We start from the raw sequence: 20,005 nt of genomic DNA, 5'->3' as shown, positions 1-20,005 counted from the left end.
CTCTGGTATTGTTGCCTGGAGAATTCCATGGACAGAGGAGCCTGGTGGGCTACAGTCTATGGGGTCTCAAAGAGTCAGACACAACTGGGCAACTAACACTTTACTTTGCATAGATTATTCTTAGCTGCACTGTATCAGGATGAGACATTTCACTTTTTCTATTTTGTTGGGAGCTTTAATCATCAGTGAGTAATTAATATTGTCAAATACTTTTCCTTCATTTTTGAGGTAATTATTTTTTATTCTTCATCTTTTTGATAATATGTATACTACCTTGCAATCTGGGGATAAATTTCATCTGGTTATACTGTATCATCCTTTTTATGGTGCTGAATTCAGATTGTCAATATTTTGTTAAGGAGTTTTCCACCTATAATCACAGAAAAAATTGATCTGTAGTTGTGTTTTCTGTGTGATGTCCTTGCTTCACTTTAGTACTAGGGCCACAAGAATTCTCATTTTAAAAATTTATTTGTTTTTCACTGTGCTGCATCTTCATCACTGCACATGGGCTTTCTCTAGTCGCAGTGAGCAGGGGCTACTCTCAAGCTGCAGCATGGCAGCTTCTCATTGTGGTAGCTTCTCTCATAGAGCATGGGCCCTGGAGCACGTAGGCTCAGCGGTGGTGGCACGTGGGCTCTGTTGTCCCATAGCATGTGGAATCTTCCCAGGTCAGGGTTCAAACCCATGTCGCCTGCATTGGCAGGCAGATTCTCAGCCACTGGACCACCAGGGTCAACCACCTTGTCGATTTTCTTAGTGATTTTTCTAAGCATTAAAATATGCATCTTAATTTATCATTATACTACTCCAGATTAATACTAGCTTAATTTCACTAAAATAGGAAATTCAATTTACTTTTCTCTTGTGACTCTGCACCAAGAACATATCCTATTACATAGTGTTATGAAAATAGTGGTGAGTAGCAGCATTCTAGTATGTAAAACTCAGTGAGAAAACTTGTTGTATGATTCGTGGAACTAGAAGAAGGACACTGAGGTCCACATAGTGGGAATTCCTTTAAATTTTTCTCTCTCTACTCTTCGTCCCTACTTTTCCATCTCTCTGTTTTGATGTGTTAGAACGGTTTATTCATTTGTCAGATATATGTATTGCATATTTTCCCCAACATGTGGGCTGCTTTGCATTGGTGTAATAGTGTTGTTTGATGAATAGAGGTTCTTAATTTTAATAAAATTCAACTTATCAATTCTTTCCATATGATAAGTCTTTTAAGAATCTTTTAAAATTCAACTTTGCTGAATCAAAATTATAAAGATGTTCTCTGTTTTCCTCTGAAAGCATTATTTTAAATTTCATATTTAAATCTGTAATACATTTGGAATTGATTTTTTGGTACTATGTGAGGAAGGAGTCGAGATACCTTTATCTCCAGACTGCTATCCAACTCACCTAGTACCATTTACTGGAAAGATCGCACCCTCCCCTGTGCCACAGGATCAGCGTGATCATGCATCTGGTGATCTTTTATGCCTGAGTCTTTTCTGACTCTATTCTGTTCCCATTTGCCAGTTTTTTGATCTTTGAGACAATACCACAGCGTGTTCATCACTTTTATAGTGTAGATTTTACAGCTCCATTATTCTTCTTCAGTATTTCACTGGCTAGCTTTCAACTTCTGTATTTCCATGTAGATTTTAAAACTTGGTAATTTGCACATAAAAGTCATTGTGTTTATTTTTTATTGGCATTATGCTGAATACATAGATTTTGTTTATTTAACAGAATAATTTGAGGCTGCCAACATCTTTATGTTACTGAGTTTTCTGATTATTATATTGTCTATCCTTCCATTTACTGAGGATTTCTTTAATTTTTCTCAATAAAGCTTTAAGATTTTTAAGTGTGGCAATCTTGTCCAAGTTTGTTATATTTACTTCTAATTATTTGATACGTATGATGTTATTTGAAAGAGTAGTTTTTTAATTCATTTATATTTGTTTGTTGCTAGAATCTAGACATAACAGCTGATTTTTACATACCAATTTTATAAAAGAAACAGTATAATCAAGTATTAATTTTGATACTCATAGTTTCCTTTATTTTTTATGGACAAAATTGTAGTATCTTAAGCAATGACCAAGTGTTTCCATGAGATAGGTACTATTTCTTTGGTAAAAATTTTAGAAAAGTATAATGTTGAAGCCATGTGGGAATGGTCTTTTCCTTATGAGAAGGATGTCTCGCACACACACACACACACACACATCATTTGATGCTGTGCAACTCACAACATGTGGTTTAATTATGATCTTATCCTGCTGTCTGAAATACACAAGGGAAAAAAACAAAATCCAACTGTGTCTAATTCTTAGTGCCTCTCACATGTTTTCCAAGAAAGTGTGTCTAGTAATGTGAAATCTCTGTATTTATCTTTAAAGTTTTGTAAAAACTGTCCTTTTCCTCTAAAAAATAGCCGTCCTCATTCTCTGGTGGAAATAAAGCTGTAAATAACTAACATCAAGTAGCAGTGAATACTCCAGGGGGATACACAATCCCTGTGAATTGTGCTTTTGGTATACATATCCCCCCTCAGGTATAACATTCCACATTGGAGAACCAGAGTTAGTCCCAACAAGACTCTCCCATTTCAAGGCCAACACCCTACATCCGTCAGCTTTCTTCCTCTGAGTACTCAGAGTAAGGAAACGTGCACACACGCAGGACGGAGCTTGAAGGGAATGTGTGTGGTGGGTGTGAGCTGCATGAGGCGCACGAGTGCCAGGGAGAACTCTGAATCCTGAAAGTCAGCAGAACGCTCCCTGTATCACCAAAAAAATCCGAAAACCAGCCCCACACAAACCACCATTTTATCAGAGAACATCCTTGGGAGATTGATCTATGCAAGACAACAACGTGAACGTTTTAAGTTGCATGTGATTTGCGATCATTTATTTATATTCTAGGCATTCTTGATTTCAAACTTCTGCACCTTTGATGCAAGTGATTTTGGCAGCTTGCAACTGAACTGTTATTATGCTTCTGTTGGGAGAAGGAGTTAGTTAATGCCACAGGTTAAAACATTAGAGTGTGAAAGTGAAGACTGATTTCCCAAGATCAGGAGTTAAAACCTTCATGTTCCACCCAAGCTAAGTCTATCCAAGCATGTAATTTTATATAAGGCATCACTTCTGATGTCCTGTAATCTGTAACCTATCAGATGTGTAACTTTTTGTTATGAAGATACTGATTTTTGTGTGCAGCTATAGGGACAGACCGCCATAAATTATTCACTGATCTCAACAGCTATTACAGGACTTTCATATCTGGGAGAAACTGTTCTCATTTTTCAAGCAAAATTTTCACTAAGAATTCCAGGCACCATCTGCCCTGTCAAGGTCAAAATACCCTACACCTAAAGAGACAGATGAAAACCAGATTATATCTAGTGAATAAGTTATAACAAAACTTAAAGAGAACTTACATGATTAGACACATTTAAATTTATTTATGGGTCCATTTCTGAAAGTAAAAAGTTTTTTTATATAATTGGATCAAACCTTTGAATACAAATCCTTTTGTAATAATCCTTCTTAATCTAGCTTTTTAAAAAACATATTCATCCTCCTTCTAAGAGTCTCTAAGATAATACTCACCAAATCCTGCCTTACTTCATTTTATGCTGTCTCTCAAAGTTAGAGGCAGAGTGTTTAGAAGTTTGACTTCAGAACAACCATCTTCTCTCCCCTCAAAACATCAGTACAATATTAAAACATCCCGCGAGTCTCTGGTCAGACCTTATTTATACAGAATTTACTTTTGAACATTGTTTGCTTATCCAAAAAATAAAATTATGTCTTAATAATAAAAACTGAACCAAACAGAAATAAGTGACTTTAAATCTTCATAACATTTCAACATATTCACACAAGATAAAGAATTAATTCAAAGAATTTCTAACTCTATACTGTAACTGGGATATATCTTCAGGGCAAAAAGAACTGCAAAAAAATCGTGAACTTTGCCCAGTAGGTTTCATGCTGATTGTGGTACAAACAGAAGATATCCTGCGTGTTTTATGGAAAAGAACAACTAAGCAAATATATTGATAATATTGAGTTATATACAGAGATGGGGACAAAGATAGAGATCAAAAGACATAAAGCAAACAAAACAGGGAAATTTGAACAATGGGTATAGATAGTGAAGGATATATCTCTGTTCCTTGTGCTATTTATCAATATTCTGTAGGTTTGAAATTTTTATAAAGCTTTTGGGGTTGAAAAAATCCTCAAGGATGCAAGTCACGTTTTCCTATCTTTTGTAAACATTGAGATGAGGACTCCCTGACTGTCTAAGGCCAAAACTTTGTTTTTTATCATAACTGACAAGTGAGACACAGTATCTTGGATACTTAGGACGCCAACTATTTGAGCTACTTGTATTGAAGCTATTCACTAAATACTGTTGACTCGGGGAGAGGCGGAACCAGGCCGCCAAGCTCAGCGCACTGCAGCCTGGACCTCAAAGGTCCTGGTCCCAAACCTACGCAGTTACCAGCTCCCCCTTCTCCAGGCTCCCTTCTCTCCACAGCCCACTGAGATGCTGCCGCATCCTGCTTCCACAGAAACTTCACCTCCTCTCCTATTGACTTCTTTCAAGAATCGAAAAATCTCCCGTGGTGACATCTGGCTGTCTGTGTGTGCCTGGAGGTGTCTGTGGCACCTCACAGCCACACAACAGCGATGGGCATTATGGCAGAATCTCAGAATGACCTCAGACACTAGTAACAGCCCGGGTAACCATCCGCCACTGACCAGGCCCACATCTCCTGGCTTGATGTCCAGCAACTCCACAGCTGACAAGCTGGTAACCTCACAAGTAAGCTCATCACTTCTTTGACACACTCTGGCCATGGGGGAGTTGCTTTCATCTTTCTGAGACACCCTGCTCTGGCCTCATCTTGCATCATGGCCTTGGGGCCACACAGAGGCAGCCCAACACCCTCCCAAGGCAGGACCCCCCTGTACCTGAAGATGCGCTTGCGTGACCAGAGTCAACTCTCTTCCAAGCGCTTCATCCATCCACCCACCTGGGTCACAGTTGTTCAACCCCCCTCCTGAAGAACCCACTCTCATCAACACTCCCATAAGTGGTGCCCAGACAGGCTCAGAGCTCAGGTACAAAGCAGTTTCCACCCTGCAGGTTGAGGAGACACTCTCCCTGGCTAACCACGTCCCTCCTGCCATTTCTCTTTGACAAAGCACAGGAGGCTTCCCATCTCCCCTGGCCTCTCACACGGAAGAAGAGAGGCTTCTTTCTCTTCCTGCCAAATTTGCTTAAGAAAAACATTCAACGGTGTTCCACGTTTAATTCACTTAGTAATGAAAAGTAAATGAGCCCAACCGGCATGTTTGATTTGTGGCGGAAAGAGAGAAACTGCTTTGCAAGAACAAACAAAGTTAAATTAAAGTAAGCGACTCGCCCCGACAGTGGAAATTGAATTTTCCTCCAAAGAACTTAAACACCTTTAAAGCATGGAACTGATACCAATAAGAGGGCTGGCCTTACTGGAACCCAGCTCCCGCAGGTTCCCCGGAGCCCAGAGGGCAAGGACTCGCGTGCTAGGGCGTGGATGCAAATACCGAAACTCACAAGCGTCCCATCCTGCAGCCTGCTCTTCCCGTCCTGCGTCTCATCGTGCCTCTCTTCCTGCGTCCACGGAAAGCGCTCGGGAACGCGTGCGTCATTGCCGCGCGCAGGGCTAACCGCGCAGGCACCTACCGTTTTTGCAGATGGGGCAGCACTGGTCCGGCTCGTACACGGGGTCCACGCACTCGGTCTGTGGACACGCGGACACCGCGCACAGCACTTCCCCGCTGGCCTCGCAGCGGCACCGCTCGCACGGCGACACCTGCAACACAGGCCACGGTCAGGGGCAGCGTCTCCGTCCTCTGCTGAAACCTCACACACTTCCCCAGCCCACGAGGACAGGGACTGACGTTGAGGAGGCTCCCCTGGGCGTGAGTACACCGACCCGCCGGGGACCCCGAGATTGCTCTCTCCCTCTTCGCTCCACACTGGGGAGCCTCTATTTTTATTAACCCACATAGTGAGCTTCTTTACAAACTTTGTTGAAGAAAGATTTTTGTTTCTCTAAAAATTACACAGCACGTTGTACTGAGTTCTTGCCCACCCAGGCATCCTGTAGATCCTGCATAGCCCTGCCCAGGGCCAGCCGGCCTTCAGGGCCCACTCTTATCATCTCTGCCCAGTGAAGAAAGCGGAGCAGGACAGGAAGGGGAGGGGTGATGGAAGGAGAAACCTAGGGCTTCTCAGAGCTGGGCACCTGGCCAGGGGCTGTCCCAACACGACCTCATTTAAGGCTCAGGGCAGCAGTAACCACACCTACTCCAATGGTGGTCCTTGTTTCTGGCAAGGAAACTGAGGCTCAGGTGTCAGGCAATGGGCCACAGGTGGGGCAGACCTTTCATCAGAGGCAGGGCTTCGGCTCCAGAGCCCAGGGCCACTCCTGGGCCATCGCTTCCATCACCCAGTGTCACCACATCCTTCACATCCTGGTGCCAACTGTCCTCGCTGAATTTGCCAGCCGCTGGCCCCAATGCCCCCTTTTTGGCTGTCTCCAATCCAGCACAATAAGGGGCTTCCCAGGTGGTACTAGTGCTAAGGAAGCTGCCTGCCGAAGCAGGAGATCTAAGAGACGTGGGTTCCATCCCTGGGTCGGGAAGGTCCCCTGGAGGAGGGCGTGGCAACCCACTCCAGTATTCTTGCCTTGGAAATCCCATGGACAGAGGAGCCTGGGGGGCTACGATCCATAGGGTCGCACAGAGTCAGACACTACTGAAGTGACTCAGCATGCAGTCAAGCATTATGGCCATTCCTGGCAAGGCTGGACACTGCCAACAAATCCCCCCTGTAGTAACTCAGACAGGTCGTGGTGGGGATGACATTTATTTTCCTGGAAATCCCCAGTGGAGTGAGTTTTCATCTGGGTTGACCCATGATAAAGTGAAACAGGACATGCAGACCCAGCAATCGGACCCTGTGATGTGGGACAGTGCAGATGAGGGGAGGACTGTCAAACCGAGTTTTCTGGACAGGGAAGCCCTGATTCACTTTTGCTGGTAACACCTGTGGCACAACCAGCACCACACAAAGGACTCTCATGGCTGCTCCCTCAGACTAAACAGTGCAGATGCCCCAAACTGGAATCTCCACTCAGTGAGCTGACATCTCCACCGAGGGGCTCGCTTACTGCATGAAGCAAAAGCTCTACTTGTACTCAAAGACATGGTTTTCAGGCACTAAACCACTTGTAGCTGAGAATCAGGAGTGAGGGGATATAAGTGTGTGTGTTCACACTTGAAAAGTAGGAGAAATAAGACACTGAAAAAACACTTTAGAGTTGCCCAGAGTTGACTGGTTTGCATTACAATCTTAGAAGTTAAAGTCAATCTGCCAGCAATGTAAAGGCACATATTTACGACGCGGTGCAGGCATGGGAAGGTTCTCTCGCTTCCATAACGAGCATGGCTCCGCTGCTCCCCTTCTGTCCTCTGTCTCCTACCAGTTCCCCGCTCAGCCAGTAGCATCCTCGTGTCCAGGGTGGGTTCACTCAGTGAGCAGGATATGAAAAGAATTGTGGAATTTTCAAAAGCAGAGATCCTGAGTTGCAAGGGCTCCAGCTCACTATAGGTCAGAGGCTCCAGAGTGGAGGCATAAAGCGCAGAGTGGGTGGGTTAGACAGAGAGGAGGCACTTTCCACTCCAGAAGTGAGGATAGTCCCACTGGGAGGGCTGGAGACTCAGGGAAGAGCAAGAGGGCCGGGAGTCACTGCCGTCTGTCCTCAAGAAATGGGCACAGGGAGCTCCCTGGTGGGCCACTGGTGAAGACTCCATGCTCCCAATGCAGGGGCACAGGCTCAATCGTCGGGTCAACTAAGATCCTGCATGCCTCATGGTGTGGCCAAAAAAGGGCAACAGCCAGGCACCACACACGCCCTGGCTGTCATGCAGGAAGCAGGAAAAAGCCCCATTTGGGTTTGGGAATTTGAAAGGAGAGAAGGGCCCTCCTGTCCTGTCCCCAGGACAGGGCCAGAAAGGCTTCATCACAGGTCCTAAGTAGCCCCTCCTGGAAATCAGTCTTCTTCCTGCTCTGGGCCTGAGACAGCACCCTGCCCCACCACAGAGCCATACTCAAATCACACAAGCAGCTTGGACTGCTGTTTTCTTTAAGGACTGCAACTTGGGACTTCCCTGGTTGTCTGTGTTGAGTCCTGCCTCAAGGCCACAGAAGCAGAGCCCAGAACCAAAGTCACCTCTGAAGCTGACTTGTAACTGTTATCAAAAGCCCCCGTGATCTTCACGAACAGATTAGGTGACTCTAAATTAGGCAAAGATGCCAAACAGGTGGTGCCAGTAGTGAAAAATCCACCTGCCAATCCAGGAGACATAAGAGATGCGGGTTTGAGCCCTGGGTCAGGAAGATACCCTGGAGGAGGGCATGGCAACCCACTCCAGTATTCTTGCATGGAGAATCCCATGACAGAGGACCCTGGAGGGCTACAGTTCACAGGGTCGCAAAAAGCTGGACACAACTGAAGTGACTTAGCACGCACACATACCACCCTACACTGCCCTAACCAGTTACCTAGTGCCAACCTTCCAGCAGGAATTTTCTTTGTTTGAAGGCTATAAAAATCAGCTACTAACCTACGAAGATCATGGCATCTGGTCCCATTACTTCATGGGAAATAGATGGGGAAACAGTGGAAACAGTGTCAGACTTTATTTTGGGGGGCTCCAAAAACACTGCAGATGGTGATTGCAGCCATGAAATTAAAAGACGCTTACTCCTTGGAAGAAAAGTTATGACCAACCTAGATAGCATATTCAAAAGCAGAGACATTACTTTGCCAACAAAGGTCTGTCTAGTCAAGGCTATGGTTTTTCCAGTGGTCATGCAGGGATGCGACAGTTGGACTGTGAAGAAAGCTGAGTGCTGAAGAATTGATGCTTTTGAACTGTGGTGTTGGAGAAGACCCTTGAGAGTCCCTTGAACTGCAAGGAGATCCAACCAGTCCATTCTAAAGGAGATCAGTCCTGGGTGTTCTTTGGAAGGAATGATGCTAAAGCTGAAACTCCAGTACTTTGGGCACCTCATGTGAAGAGCTGACTCATTGGAAAAGACTCTGATGCTGGGAGGGATTGAGGGCAGGAGGAGAAGGGGACGACAGAGGATGAGATGGCTGGATGGCATCACTGACTCGATGGACATGAGTTTGGGTGAACTCCAGGAGTTGGTGATGGACAGGGAGGCCTGGCGTGCTGCGATTCATGGGGTCACAAAGAGTCGGACACGAGTGAGCGACTGAACTGAGCTGAACTGAACCTACGAAAACTGTTGACTCTCCCCAGTCTGTCGGGAAGTCTGCCCGCTGTACTCACAGCGCCCACATTATCTCTGTTCTTTGTCCTTAATAAACTCACTCCCTTCTGAAATGCTCTGTGTCTGGAAATTATTTTCCAACCCATGCTCAAACTGCCTCAACAGTCCAGTGGTTAAGACTCTGCACTGTCAGTGCAGAAGGCCCACGTTCAATCTCTGGTCAGGGGACTAGATCCCACATACTGCAAGCCACAATAAAGATAGAAGATCCCATGCTGACTTGGCACAGCCAAATTAACTCATGAATAAATTAAGTAACTTAAACTAATAAATAAGTTTTTTTTTAAAAAAGGTTAGCAACTTGATCAAAGGTTGGATTGTGGGTTTTACTATCATGAAATATTTGGAAATCCTGGTTCAACTATGCGGAGGTTTGTTTACTTCTCAAAAATCGGAGTTTAGGCTTACAGTCAAGATCACAAGGGTGTTCCTCCCAGACTTCAGCCCGTGCTCTGCCTTCCCCAACCACGTGTGTGGCTGAAAACCCGCTTGCCCAATGGTAGCAGGTGGGGGCAGCAGACTGGCCTCTAGGACCCTGGTGGGAGGTCGGCCTGCCCAGGGCCTGATTGGATTCCACTCGGCTGCTCTGACTCCAGGCGCCAGGTCTGAGCACTGCCCGAGCCACAGAATCCTCAGCTACCAGCTCGAGCCCCAGAAGGCCTCCTGCCACCCCATGTTCTCTGCCCTTCAGTGCAATCTGAAGGTAAGGATGCCTAGTGCATTCCTGAATCTGTGAGCAGCAACGTACGCTTCTAAGGTGCATTTCTGCAGTCTCTCCTGTTAGCAATAGCTACCTATACTGTGTATAACACATCCAATGACTGGAATATCACCCTCTGCAGTCTTCCAGTTACAAATCCAAGTTTTGTACATATCAGAAATTAGATGCAGAGCCTGGAAGAGCACTTGGTCATTTGAGGAAGAGGAGTCCACTCTCAAGGAACCCATCATGGACTGGAGTAATCAACTGTTGTGTTGAAGGAGAAGAACACGATTCTTCAGAATGAGAGTAAAGATAAGCTCTATGTCATTCATTCATTTATCCAGTCCTGAGGCCAGATGACGAGCCCCCACTGTGTGCTATTTCCAGAAAGGTGGGAACATGGGTCATGGCTGGGAGGGGGGATGATGGCTAGGAAGCCTGGTGAGGGGCCAGCAACTGACCAGCCTGGGATCCAAGTCTGGATGCCGAGGGCCTCTCTGTCTCACAGGCCTCCTCTGCTTTCAGAGTCACGCCAGGGACCGTGACTTACAAACAGCTTTAAAGTGGATCTCATCTGAAGGGTTTCCTTAAAGAATCTGCCTGCAATGCAGGAGACCGTGGTTCTATCCCTGGGTCAGGAAGATCCCCTGGAGAAGGAAGTGGCAAGCCACTCCAGTATCCTTGCCTGGAGAATCCCATGGACAGAGGAGCCTGGTGGGCTATAGTCCATGGGGTTGCAAAGAGATGGATACTACTGAGCAACTAACACTTTCACTTTCAACCTGAAGCAAAACCATGAAGAACAGACTTGCTGGAACATGTTTTCGCTGAACCATCTATGAACAGATAAAAGAAAGATACTAACTTGACAGTGACTAGAATGTTTTCATAGTTAGAACCTTAGAATGCTCAGTAATGACGTACATGTCCATATCACATGTGCATAGGCAGTAAGACTCTACATTAAATACTGAGTTTATTTCTAAACAATTAAGTAGGAACAAGCAATGGAAGTCACACATGAAATGATTCTTAAATGTAAAATGAGGCCTTCATGATGGATACTGCTTGCAACAATCGCCTCACACATAAATGATCTGTATAAGTGAGTAGTGGTTTGGGAAGACCTTCTGTGCAAGTCATCTATTAGTGGTTGTATTTTATCCCATATATTTCACATTCATGAATTCAGGTGCAGTCAGATCTCTGTCTGTAAGGAGCTTTGCCTTGTGTCATTTCATAACCATGATTATCATCATTATAACTGTGAGAAGGACCAGGCTGTGAAACACAGCAGAAAACTACTGTGTTCAAAGGCAGAATTCAAATCCCACTCTTGTCTGTGTCCTAAATGTCTTTCTATTCTCAAAGCAGCAACTTATTTTGTACAACATGTACTTTTTTTTTTTACTTCTTTTACCCAGCATTGTGACCTTGAGATGTATCTCTGCTGTAGCATACCATTCCTTTTTGATCATATTCCATTGGATAGACATGCTGCTGTTTGTGTATCCATTTACTTGCTTATGGACATTTGGGTTGTTTCTAGTTTGGGGCTGTTACCCATAAAGCTGCAATGAAAACTTGGGGACACAGAAAAGAAACTAATTTCCAGACACTTCCTGCTGCTCCATCCCGCCTACACAGCACCTTCTCCTCACCATCCGGCAGAATGTCCACCTTCTTGGGAATACCAATATACTTTTCTTAAATCCAGTTTCTACACATCTTTCTGTCCTGTGCTGCCAGAAAAGGCCGGTGGCCCAGGTGAGAAGTCAAAGATTCCTTGTATCACCTGAATTCTGCTGTCTGACTAACAACCAGCATTATATTTCCAATCTAGGACTTTGTCCTGGGGTTGCTGGCATGGAAGCCATGAAACCTCACTAATTCCACGCTGAATGCAGGTGCCCCTGCCAGAACAGATGAATCAGAGACCATGAAAATCCTAGTTAAATGTCCCAAGAAATTGTAACATTTTCATAGATGGGATTAATTTATGCACGAAGAGATGTCAGCCCAGACCTTTCTCAACTAAAATCATTCAACCTGAAATAAACTCTTCTCTTTATTTTATCCATCAGCAGAGAGATCCTCTTTATTTTTCTAACTGTTGTACTGTTGGATTCTGCAAAGTAAGATTAACATGAAAACAAAGAGAAACACTGAAATCTGGGGCTTCCATCTCCCTTCCCCTTTCCTGCTCCCCCATCCTCTCCTTTCTTTGAATCTCTGTAAGACCCAGGGCCCCTTGAATTCCTCCAGGCACACTGGCCGAGAGTGCAGTCCTACTCCCAGCCTGCAGTCAGCTGCTAACTAGATTCAGCACAACTCAAGAGCCAGGGCTGAGTCCCTGTCACATTGGGATAGTTATAGCAACTGAGCTGGTGCAAAATGCTGCACAGGTTCAATAAATATTGACTGAATCAAGGAAAAAATGGTTGGAAAGACACAAGAGCTAAAATTAACTTGCACAGCACATGAGAAACAGAAAAAAAAAAAAAATGAAATCTACAGCTTTGCTTCAGAAAGGGCTGGTCACCACCTGGTGAGGAGCTCTGAAGGATTAGACACCCACACACAAGGCAAAGGGAAGACAGATCCTTCTATTATGAGGGATCAAGATTTGGATTACATGCTTAATCCACAAGCGGATGAGAAGATACAGACGTTAGAATGATATAAATACAAAAACGGAGACTTACAGAAAGGATCCGACAGTGCATAGAGGGATGTGTGGAAATTAGGCCCCTAAACCCACAGCCTGACATCAGTAGGCAATTCCTGGAGATTCTGGAGCAGTCCAGTCCTGCACGTGGGAAGCAGGTGTCCCCCATGCTCTGCCTGTTACATCTCTCCTACCTGTTCTACTCTGTGTGCCACAGTTTCCTATAAATAGAGAAAACTTACATGGAATACCTGAGGACTCATACTCTGACAAGCTAGAACCAAGATTGCTGGGAGAAATACCAATGATTTCAGATATGCAGATGATACCACTCATGGGTAGAAAATGAAGAAGAACTAAAGAGCCTCCTGATGCCGATGAAAGAGAGAGTGAAAAAGCTGGATTGAGACTCAACATTCCAAAAAGTAAGGTCATGGCATCCAGTCCCATCACTTCATGGGAAATAGAAGGGGGAAAAGTAGAAACAGTGATAGACTATTTTCTTGGGCTCCAAAATCACTGCGGACAGTGACTGCAGCCATGAAATTAGAAGATGCTTGCTCTTTGGAAGGGAATCTATCACAAACCTAGATAGCGTATTCAAAAGCAGATACGTCACTTTGCTGACAAAGGTCCGTATAGTCAAAGCTGGGTTTTTCCAGTAGTCATATATGGATGTGAGAGTTGGACCATAAAAAAGGCTGAACGCTGAAGAATTGATACTTTCAAATTGTGGTGCAGGAGAAGACTCTAGAGAGTCCCTTGGACTGCACGGACATCAAACCAGTCCATCCTAAAGGAAATCAACCCTGAATATTCATTGGAAGGACTGATGCTGAAGATATAATGTTTTGGCTACATGATGTTGAGAGCCGACTCATTGGAAAAGACCCAGATGTTGGGGAAGACCGAAGGTAAGAGGAGAAGAGGGTGGCAGAGGATAAGATGGTTAGATAGTATCACTGACTCAATGGACGTGAATTTGAGCAAACTCTGGGAGATAGTGGAGGACAGAGGGCTCTGGAGTGCTGCAGTCCCATGGACTGCAGACTCAGACACAACTTAGCAACCAAACACCAACAAACATACTCTCTTACTTACGCAATGGACCAACTTCAAATACAAATATGGAAGTTACCAGATGTGGACACACCCACCCTGCAGACAGGTTTATGCAGGCATGGGTCCTGGGACAGAAAGACAGGAACAGGCTGCCCAGGACCTACCACCAAATCCTCCCACCCCCACTGGCTGATCCCATAGGCTCCCTACCTAAGAGAATCCTGTATCTCACAGGGACATAAAGACATGCCGAAGTCATTCACCTCAGTGCCCAGTTGTGGACAATGGCAGGTGCCAACTGAGCTATATGCATGTCACAACTCCTAAAAGCGAAGCTGTCCCTAGGGGCTGGAGGGAGAGGAAAGAGTATAGACTGGAATGGGGGTAAGTCAGCTGCAGAAGAGGTGGCAGGCAGAGAAGGGGCCCCATCCAGGTAGAGAGGATGAATCACTGCTCCTCAGGTCCCTCCTGGGGCCAAGAACCTACCCTAAAGAGACTCAGAAATCTGACCTGGTGAGAACAAACATTTTCTACCATCAGCAGAACTAAAAGAACTGTTCTGAAACTAAAGAACAAGAACTCAGTGTTAGTGCATCTGAGTTTTATTTATATATTAGTCTTTCAGTCATGTCCGACTCTTTTGTGACCCCATGGACTGTAGACCATCAGAGTCGTCTGTCCATGGGATTTTCCAAGCAAGGATACTGGGGTGGGTTGCCATTGCCTTCTCCAGGGGATCTTCCCAACCCAGGGATATACTATGACTTTTTTTGGTTAATTATTCTGATAATCTCTAATTAAGGAACAAGTTGCCATGCAGAGATACATACAAATTTTAACTCTTTTTTTTTTTCAGGAGAAGTTTTTCAATAGTTTTAAAATAAAAACTAATGTAAGTGTTTTCAAGTTTAAGATACTACATCACTTTCTCATTTCATTTTTTTAATCTGCAAAACAACAATCTAAATAAAGTTTTGAAATAAGAAAATTTTCTTAAAAGAGAATTCCTCTGTTCACATGTTATCTTTTCTCTCCCCACCGAATGGATTGTAACTTCTTTAATAACCACTCTTTACTTTTCTGATGTTGTATTTTCATAGGATAAAGTTATTTTAAGAAAAAATTTAATGTGATAAAAGAAACTAAAAAAAAAAAAAAAAGAGAGAGAGAGAGAAAGAAAGAAATAAGAGGCAGGAGCTAAAATTGCCCTTCCCTAAAAGCAGTCTAGGCTTGGCCCTGGATGACAGCATCCTCCCAAAACCACTGCCACACTTCTGTCACCAGATGGCGAGAGTGTCCTTTCTAGCTGCTAAATGTCTTCCCCAAAGTGCCCAGAGTCACACTTGTGAGCAGGATGCACTTAAGGGGAATCAAAAAGTCCCTTCTACTTAAACCACAGGTCTCATCAGCTTCTGATGACTGGGAGCTGGGTTATTTTGGAGCTGGAGGAAAAGGCAGGAGAAATGCTTTTCAACCCTGCTTTTGTATGGAGTGAACACACACCCGCAGGGCTGATGAACGGCCAAGGAACCTGCTTAGCAAGTCAGAGCAGTGGCTGGAACTGAGAGTCTGACCAGGGCCCTGGGTCATTCAGGTACCAACTTCACGAGTATGTCCTGGGCCAGTCTTTCTACTCTGACCAGTATCTCCTGACTCCTAGCAAGAAGCCTGAAAAATGCTATGCGGGTCCCAGCTTTCTTTTCAACAGTCACTTTGGACTAAATCCTTCCCCAACCTAACTACAGGTTCCACATCTGAAACTGTCTTAAATTAGAGCAAGGCCTCACTAAGCCCCCAAGCAGCAGAGGCCTGCCTCAGACACGGGGCACCACCAGCAGCCTGCATCTCCCAGGCTCTGAGCGCTCTCTGAGCTCCACCCCTGTCCATCAGGGCCACAGGGGGCGCCCACTCCCTGTAAGGCTCTCTGTCCTCCCCCTACCACAAGGACAGCAGCTCTGGAGTGAAACGAACCTGATCCACAGCCAGCTTCCAGCCACCACACTAGCCAATGGTCCTTCGCAGCTACAGAAAGCGGCTGCTTCCTCCACCTTTAGTGATTTTTGTTTTGTTTTGTTCTTTTTGTCTTTCCCCTGGCTGTCAGAGAATGGATTTGCACACAAAGGGACTTAATTAAGAACTGTCCCCAGGAGCTGTCAGTTTCCAGTCTCAAGAAGAACACAACTTCAAACTTCACCCACCACACACACACACACACACACACACACACACACACACACACAGCAGATGAACAGAACAACAGTCTGACAACCCGACAAGGCCCTGCTTTCTTCTCAGGCACCAAAGACTGACTTTTTCTCCTTTATAGTTTAGCTTGAAGCAGGACCCTCTGTCTAACATCTTTCAAAACTTCTTGTGAATAAGTCCTCTGGGTAAATTTGGATCATGCAGGAACTCACTCACCGGGAAAATGTGGACAGTGTTTACATGGTGTATTTCGCCTGGCGGCAAGCAGTCAAGTAGTTGGGATGAGAATGAAGAAGGCTGCTGCTTCTGAGATGAAGACCCAGACCTGGTGAGTGTCCTGGAAGGGTCCTGATCTGACAGATCACACAGTCAAATAAGATGCAGCAAAAAGCCTGCTGGCCTCCTGTTAAGAGCTGAACATTTGTAAATTCATATGGTTAAAATTCATACGGTGAAGCTCTCACCCACAGTGTGATGGTCTCTGGAGGGAGAGCCTGTGGGAGGTCCTAAGGGTAAGATGAGGCCGAGTTCATGAGGGTGAGGCCCTCAGGGTGGGCTTAGTGTCCTCCCGTGAGAGGAGGAAGGCCCTCTCTCTACCTTGTGAGGACATGGTGAGAAGGTGGCCATGTACAAGACAGAGCGAGCAGAATCAGACACTGGAGGCACCCCAATCTTAGACTTCAACTCTCCAGAACCAAGAGAAGCAAATTTCTGTTGTTTCAGGCACCCAGTCTCATGTATTTCACTCTAGCAGCCTGAGCTAAGACACCACCTGCACCCGCATTTCTGCAGTGGAGAGAGGTGTGTGTCCACGTGGACCCAGCCCTGGCCTCCAGCTCTTGGCTTGCTGCAAACAGAGCTGGCAGAGAGGAGGCGGGGCCAACAAGGTCTGGAGTAACCCCAGCCTGGACCCCACTCCCAGTAGGGAGGGCCCCTCTCTTCCCACTTGGGATCATGGGGGATGGTAAGATTTTGATGGAACAGCTTTAATACTTTACCTATTCACAGATTTCTAAAATTAAGACCTTAATAGACGGGACATGAGGCCAACTGGGCATGATCACCCACTCAGGCCAAATGGGGGGAAAAGGCCAGGGGAGCAGTTCTGTTAAGGCCAAACTCCTTCTGGGACCTCCCTGGTTGTCCAGTGGTTAGGACTCAATGCTTCCACTGCCAGGGCCCAGGTTCAGTCCCTGGTCGGGAACTAAGAGCCCACAAGTTGAGTGGTACAGCCAAAAAAATTTGAAAAGCCCAACTCCTCTTAAATAATGAGAGGATCTAAATTCTTTTATTTTGGAATTAGCATAAAGGTTAAAGATAAGTAATCCTTAGGAGAAAGAAGCAATAAAATGAATGGGCTTCCCTGGTGGCTCAGTGGTAAAGAATCTGCCTACAATGCATGAAACGCAAGAGACATTGGTTTGATCCCTGGGTCAGGAAGATCTCCTGGAGAAAGAAATGGCAACCCACTCTGGTATTCTTGCCAGGAAAAATTTCATGGACAGAGGAGCCTGGTGGGTTACAGTCCATGGGGTCACAAACAGCTGGACATGACTGAAGCAACTGAGCATGCACAGCCTTCCTTTAATATACAAATGACAAAAACTAAGTGTCTTCCAAGAGCAGGCTTTTAAAAGGTGGGTGTGAGATGTGATGAGAGGACTGGTTTCCTTGGGGATACAAGTTCAGAAATGAGGCAGTGAACTGGTGATAACAGGGAGTGGTGGGGACTCTGGCAAATGGAGAAAGCACTTAACACACTGAAGCCCATGTGTGTATCCCTTCCTGACACACAGACATGTACACATTCCGGAAGCACACAAAACCATGCCACTTTCTTTCAGCATTCTTCACTTGGGATGGAAGTAATAATGCTTAAACGCTAAACGGGGAGAGATGAAGACCTCCAGAGGTGCGCTGACTCAGTGGAGCTGGAGGGAACAAGGGTCACAATCGCCAACTAGAAAGTGGCCACGAGGACACATCTGAGGTTGGAGCCTGGCTCCCAGCAGCCTGCCTCAGCTGTCAATCACCCAGCAAGTGCTGGTCCACGGGCTGAGCCTGGAGCACAGGCATCCTCAGCTCACGCCTTTGGCCCCTGCACTTCGCCTTGAAGCTCAACCTCTTCCACAGCATCCTGCAGTTACAACAGGCCAGCCCAGCGGTTTCTCCAGTTAATGAGGTCCCTTTCCACAGAGGTTTAAAACACCATGGGGCTCACTCACAAAAAAGGGACCATCTTTGAGCTCAGACACCTCCCTGAGAGCCAACCTTTCAATTGTGCCAGTGGCCCCTCACTGTTACCCCGGAGCAAGCTGAGCTTACTTCCTTGGCTCCCTGGAGGGCACAGGAAGCCTGAGGGGAACTCTGTTGCCAGCGGGAGGTGACCTGAGCCGAGTGGTTGACATCACAGCACAGTTTATCCCTCAGGCCACTGGCGTCCCCTGCTCCTCACAGGCCCAGGCAAAGGCAGCAGGCTTGTCAGAATTCTTTCTCTTCCTGACTCCCAGATCTTGACGTTTCTGCAAGTGTGACATGACTCAACTACTGGCCCATGGAGGCAAAGGTGCTCCAGGCGGCCCTGCTCCCTGTGGGAATGGACGGCCAGCATCCTGGCCACCCGGCTTCCCTGCACTGGGGCCTGGGGAACAGAGATGCCCCTACGACAGCGTCCACCGGCCGGGAGCCCTGTGTCCCCAGAACATGACTGTCAACAATTCAAGAGTGTGACCAGGCCTAAAACTATGGCTCCCGACATCTCAACAGGGATGAATAAATATGAGTCCTGGCTTGTTGAAATGAACTTTATTTGTTTCAAGCCTTCTGAAACAAAACTATTGAGATAGATTTGGGGGGACAAAAAAACTCACAGAATTTAAAAGTAAAATGCAAGTAACGATTTTTTTTTAATGATTTTGTGACATGGACCGTTATTAAAGTCTTTTTTGAATTTGTTAAAACATTGCTACTGTTTTATGTTTGGGTTTGGGGGCCACAAGGCACATGCAATCTGAGCCCCCCAACCAGGAATCAAACGGGCGCTTCCTGAGGTGAAAGGTGAAGTGTTAACCCTGGACCACCAGGGAAGTCCCCAGGGAATTTTTAAAGTTGGACGAGGGAAACGTAAATGACTGTACCATGTCAACCTCCAACGAAAGCAAAGACACAAGACAGAAGGTCCAACCTCTCTAGTAGACTGTGTGTTACTATTTATTTCTGAGCTGCCTCCGGAGCAGAAGGGCCAGATCACGAAGAAGTGGTATCACTAGCTGTGGTTTTATACATGTGTGTATATACATACATACACACACACCTATGTGCGTATATATAAATATATACACACCTGCTGCTGCTAAGTCACTTCAGTTGTGTCCGACTCTGTGCGACCCCATAGACGGCAGTCCACCAGGCTCCCCCGTCCCTGAGATTCTCCAGGAAAGAACACTGGAGTGGGTTGCCATTTCCTTCTCCAATGCGTGAAAGTGAAAAGTGAAGGTGAAGTTGCCCAGTCATGTCTGATGCTTTGCGACCCCATGGACATATATATATATATATATACACTTAAATATATTATATTGGAGAAGGCAATGGCATCCCACTCCAGTACTCTTGCCTGGAAAATCCCATGGACGGAGGAGCCTGGTAGGCTGCAGTCCATGGGGTCTCGAAGAGTCAGACACGACTGAGCGACTTCACTTTCACTTTTCCCTTTCATGCATTGGAGAAGGAAATGGCAACCCACTCCAGTGTTCTTGCCTGGAGAATCCCAAGGATGGGGGAGCCTGGTAGGCTGCAGTCCATGGGGTCGTGAAGAGTCAGACACGATTGAAGCGACTTAGCAGCAACAGCAGCAAATACATTATGTAGTGTGTTTGAGTGTTAGTAGCTCAGTTGTATCTGACTCTTTGTGACCTCACAGACTATAGCCCACCAGGCTA

General features: G+C 45.8%; 1 protein-coding gene across 1 annotated transcript in view; it reads right to left on the bottom strand.

Moving 5' to 3' along the window:
• The window catches only part of VWC2 (von Willebrand factor C domain containing 2), a 130,186-nt gene that overhangs the window by 94,755 nt on the left and 15,426 nt on the right, over window positions 1–20,005 (bottom strand). The window contains exon 3 of the mRNA XM_027540234.1: window positions 5,746–5,875. Coding sequence (XP_027396035.1) covers window positions 5,746–5,875 — 130 coding nt within the window. The remainder of the gene's footprint in view (window positions 1–5,745; window positions 5,876–20,005) is intronic.

The sequence above is a fragment of the Bos indicus x Bos taurus genome, chromosome 4, assembly GCF_003369695.1.
Source record: "Bos indicus x Bos taurus breed Angus x Brahman F1 hybrid chromosome 4, Bos_hybrid_MaternalHap_v2.0, whole genome shotgun sequence".
Lineage (NCBI taxonomy): Eukaryota > Metazoa > Chordata > Mammalia > Artiodactyla > Bovidae > Bos > Bos indicus x Bos taurus.
This window is presented reverse-complemented; position numbering and strand designations above follow the sequence as displayed.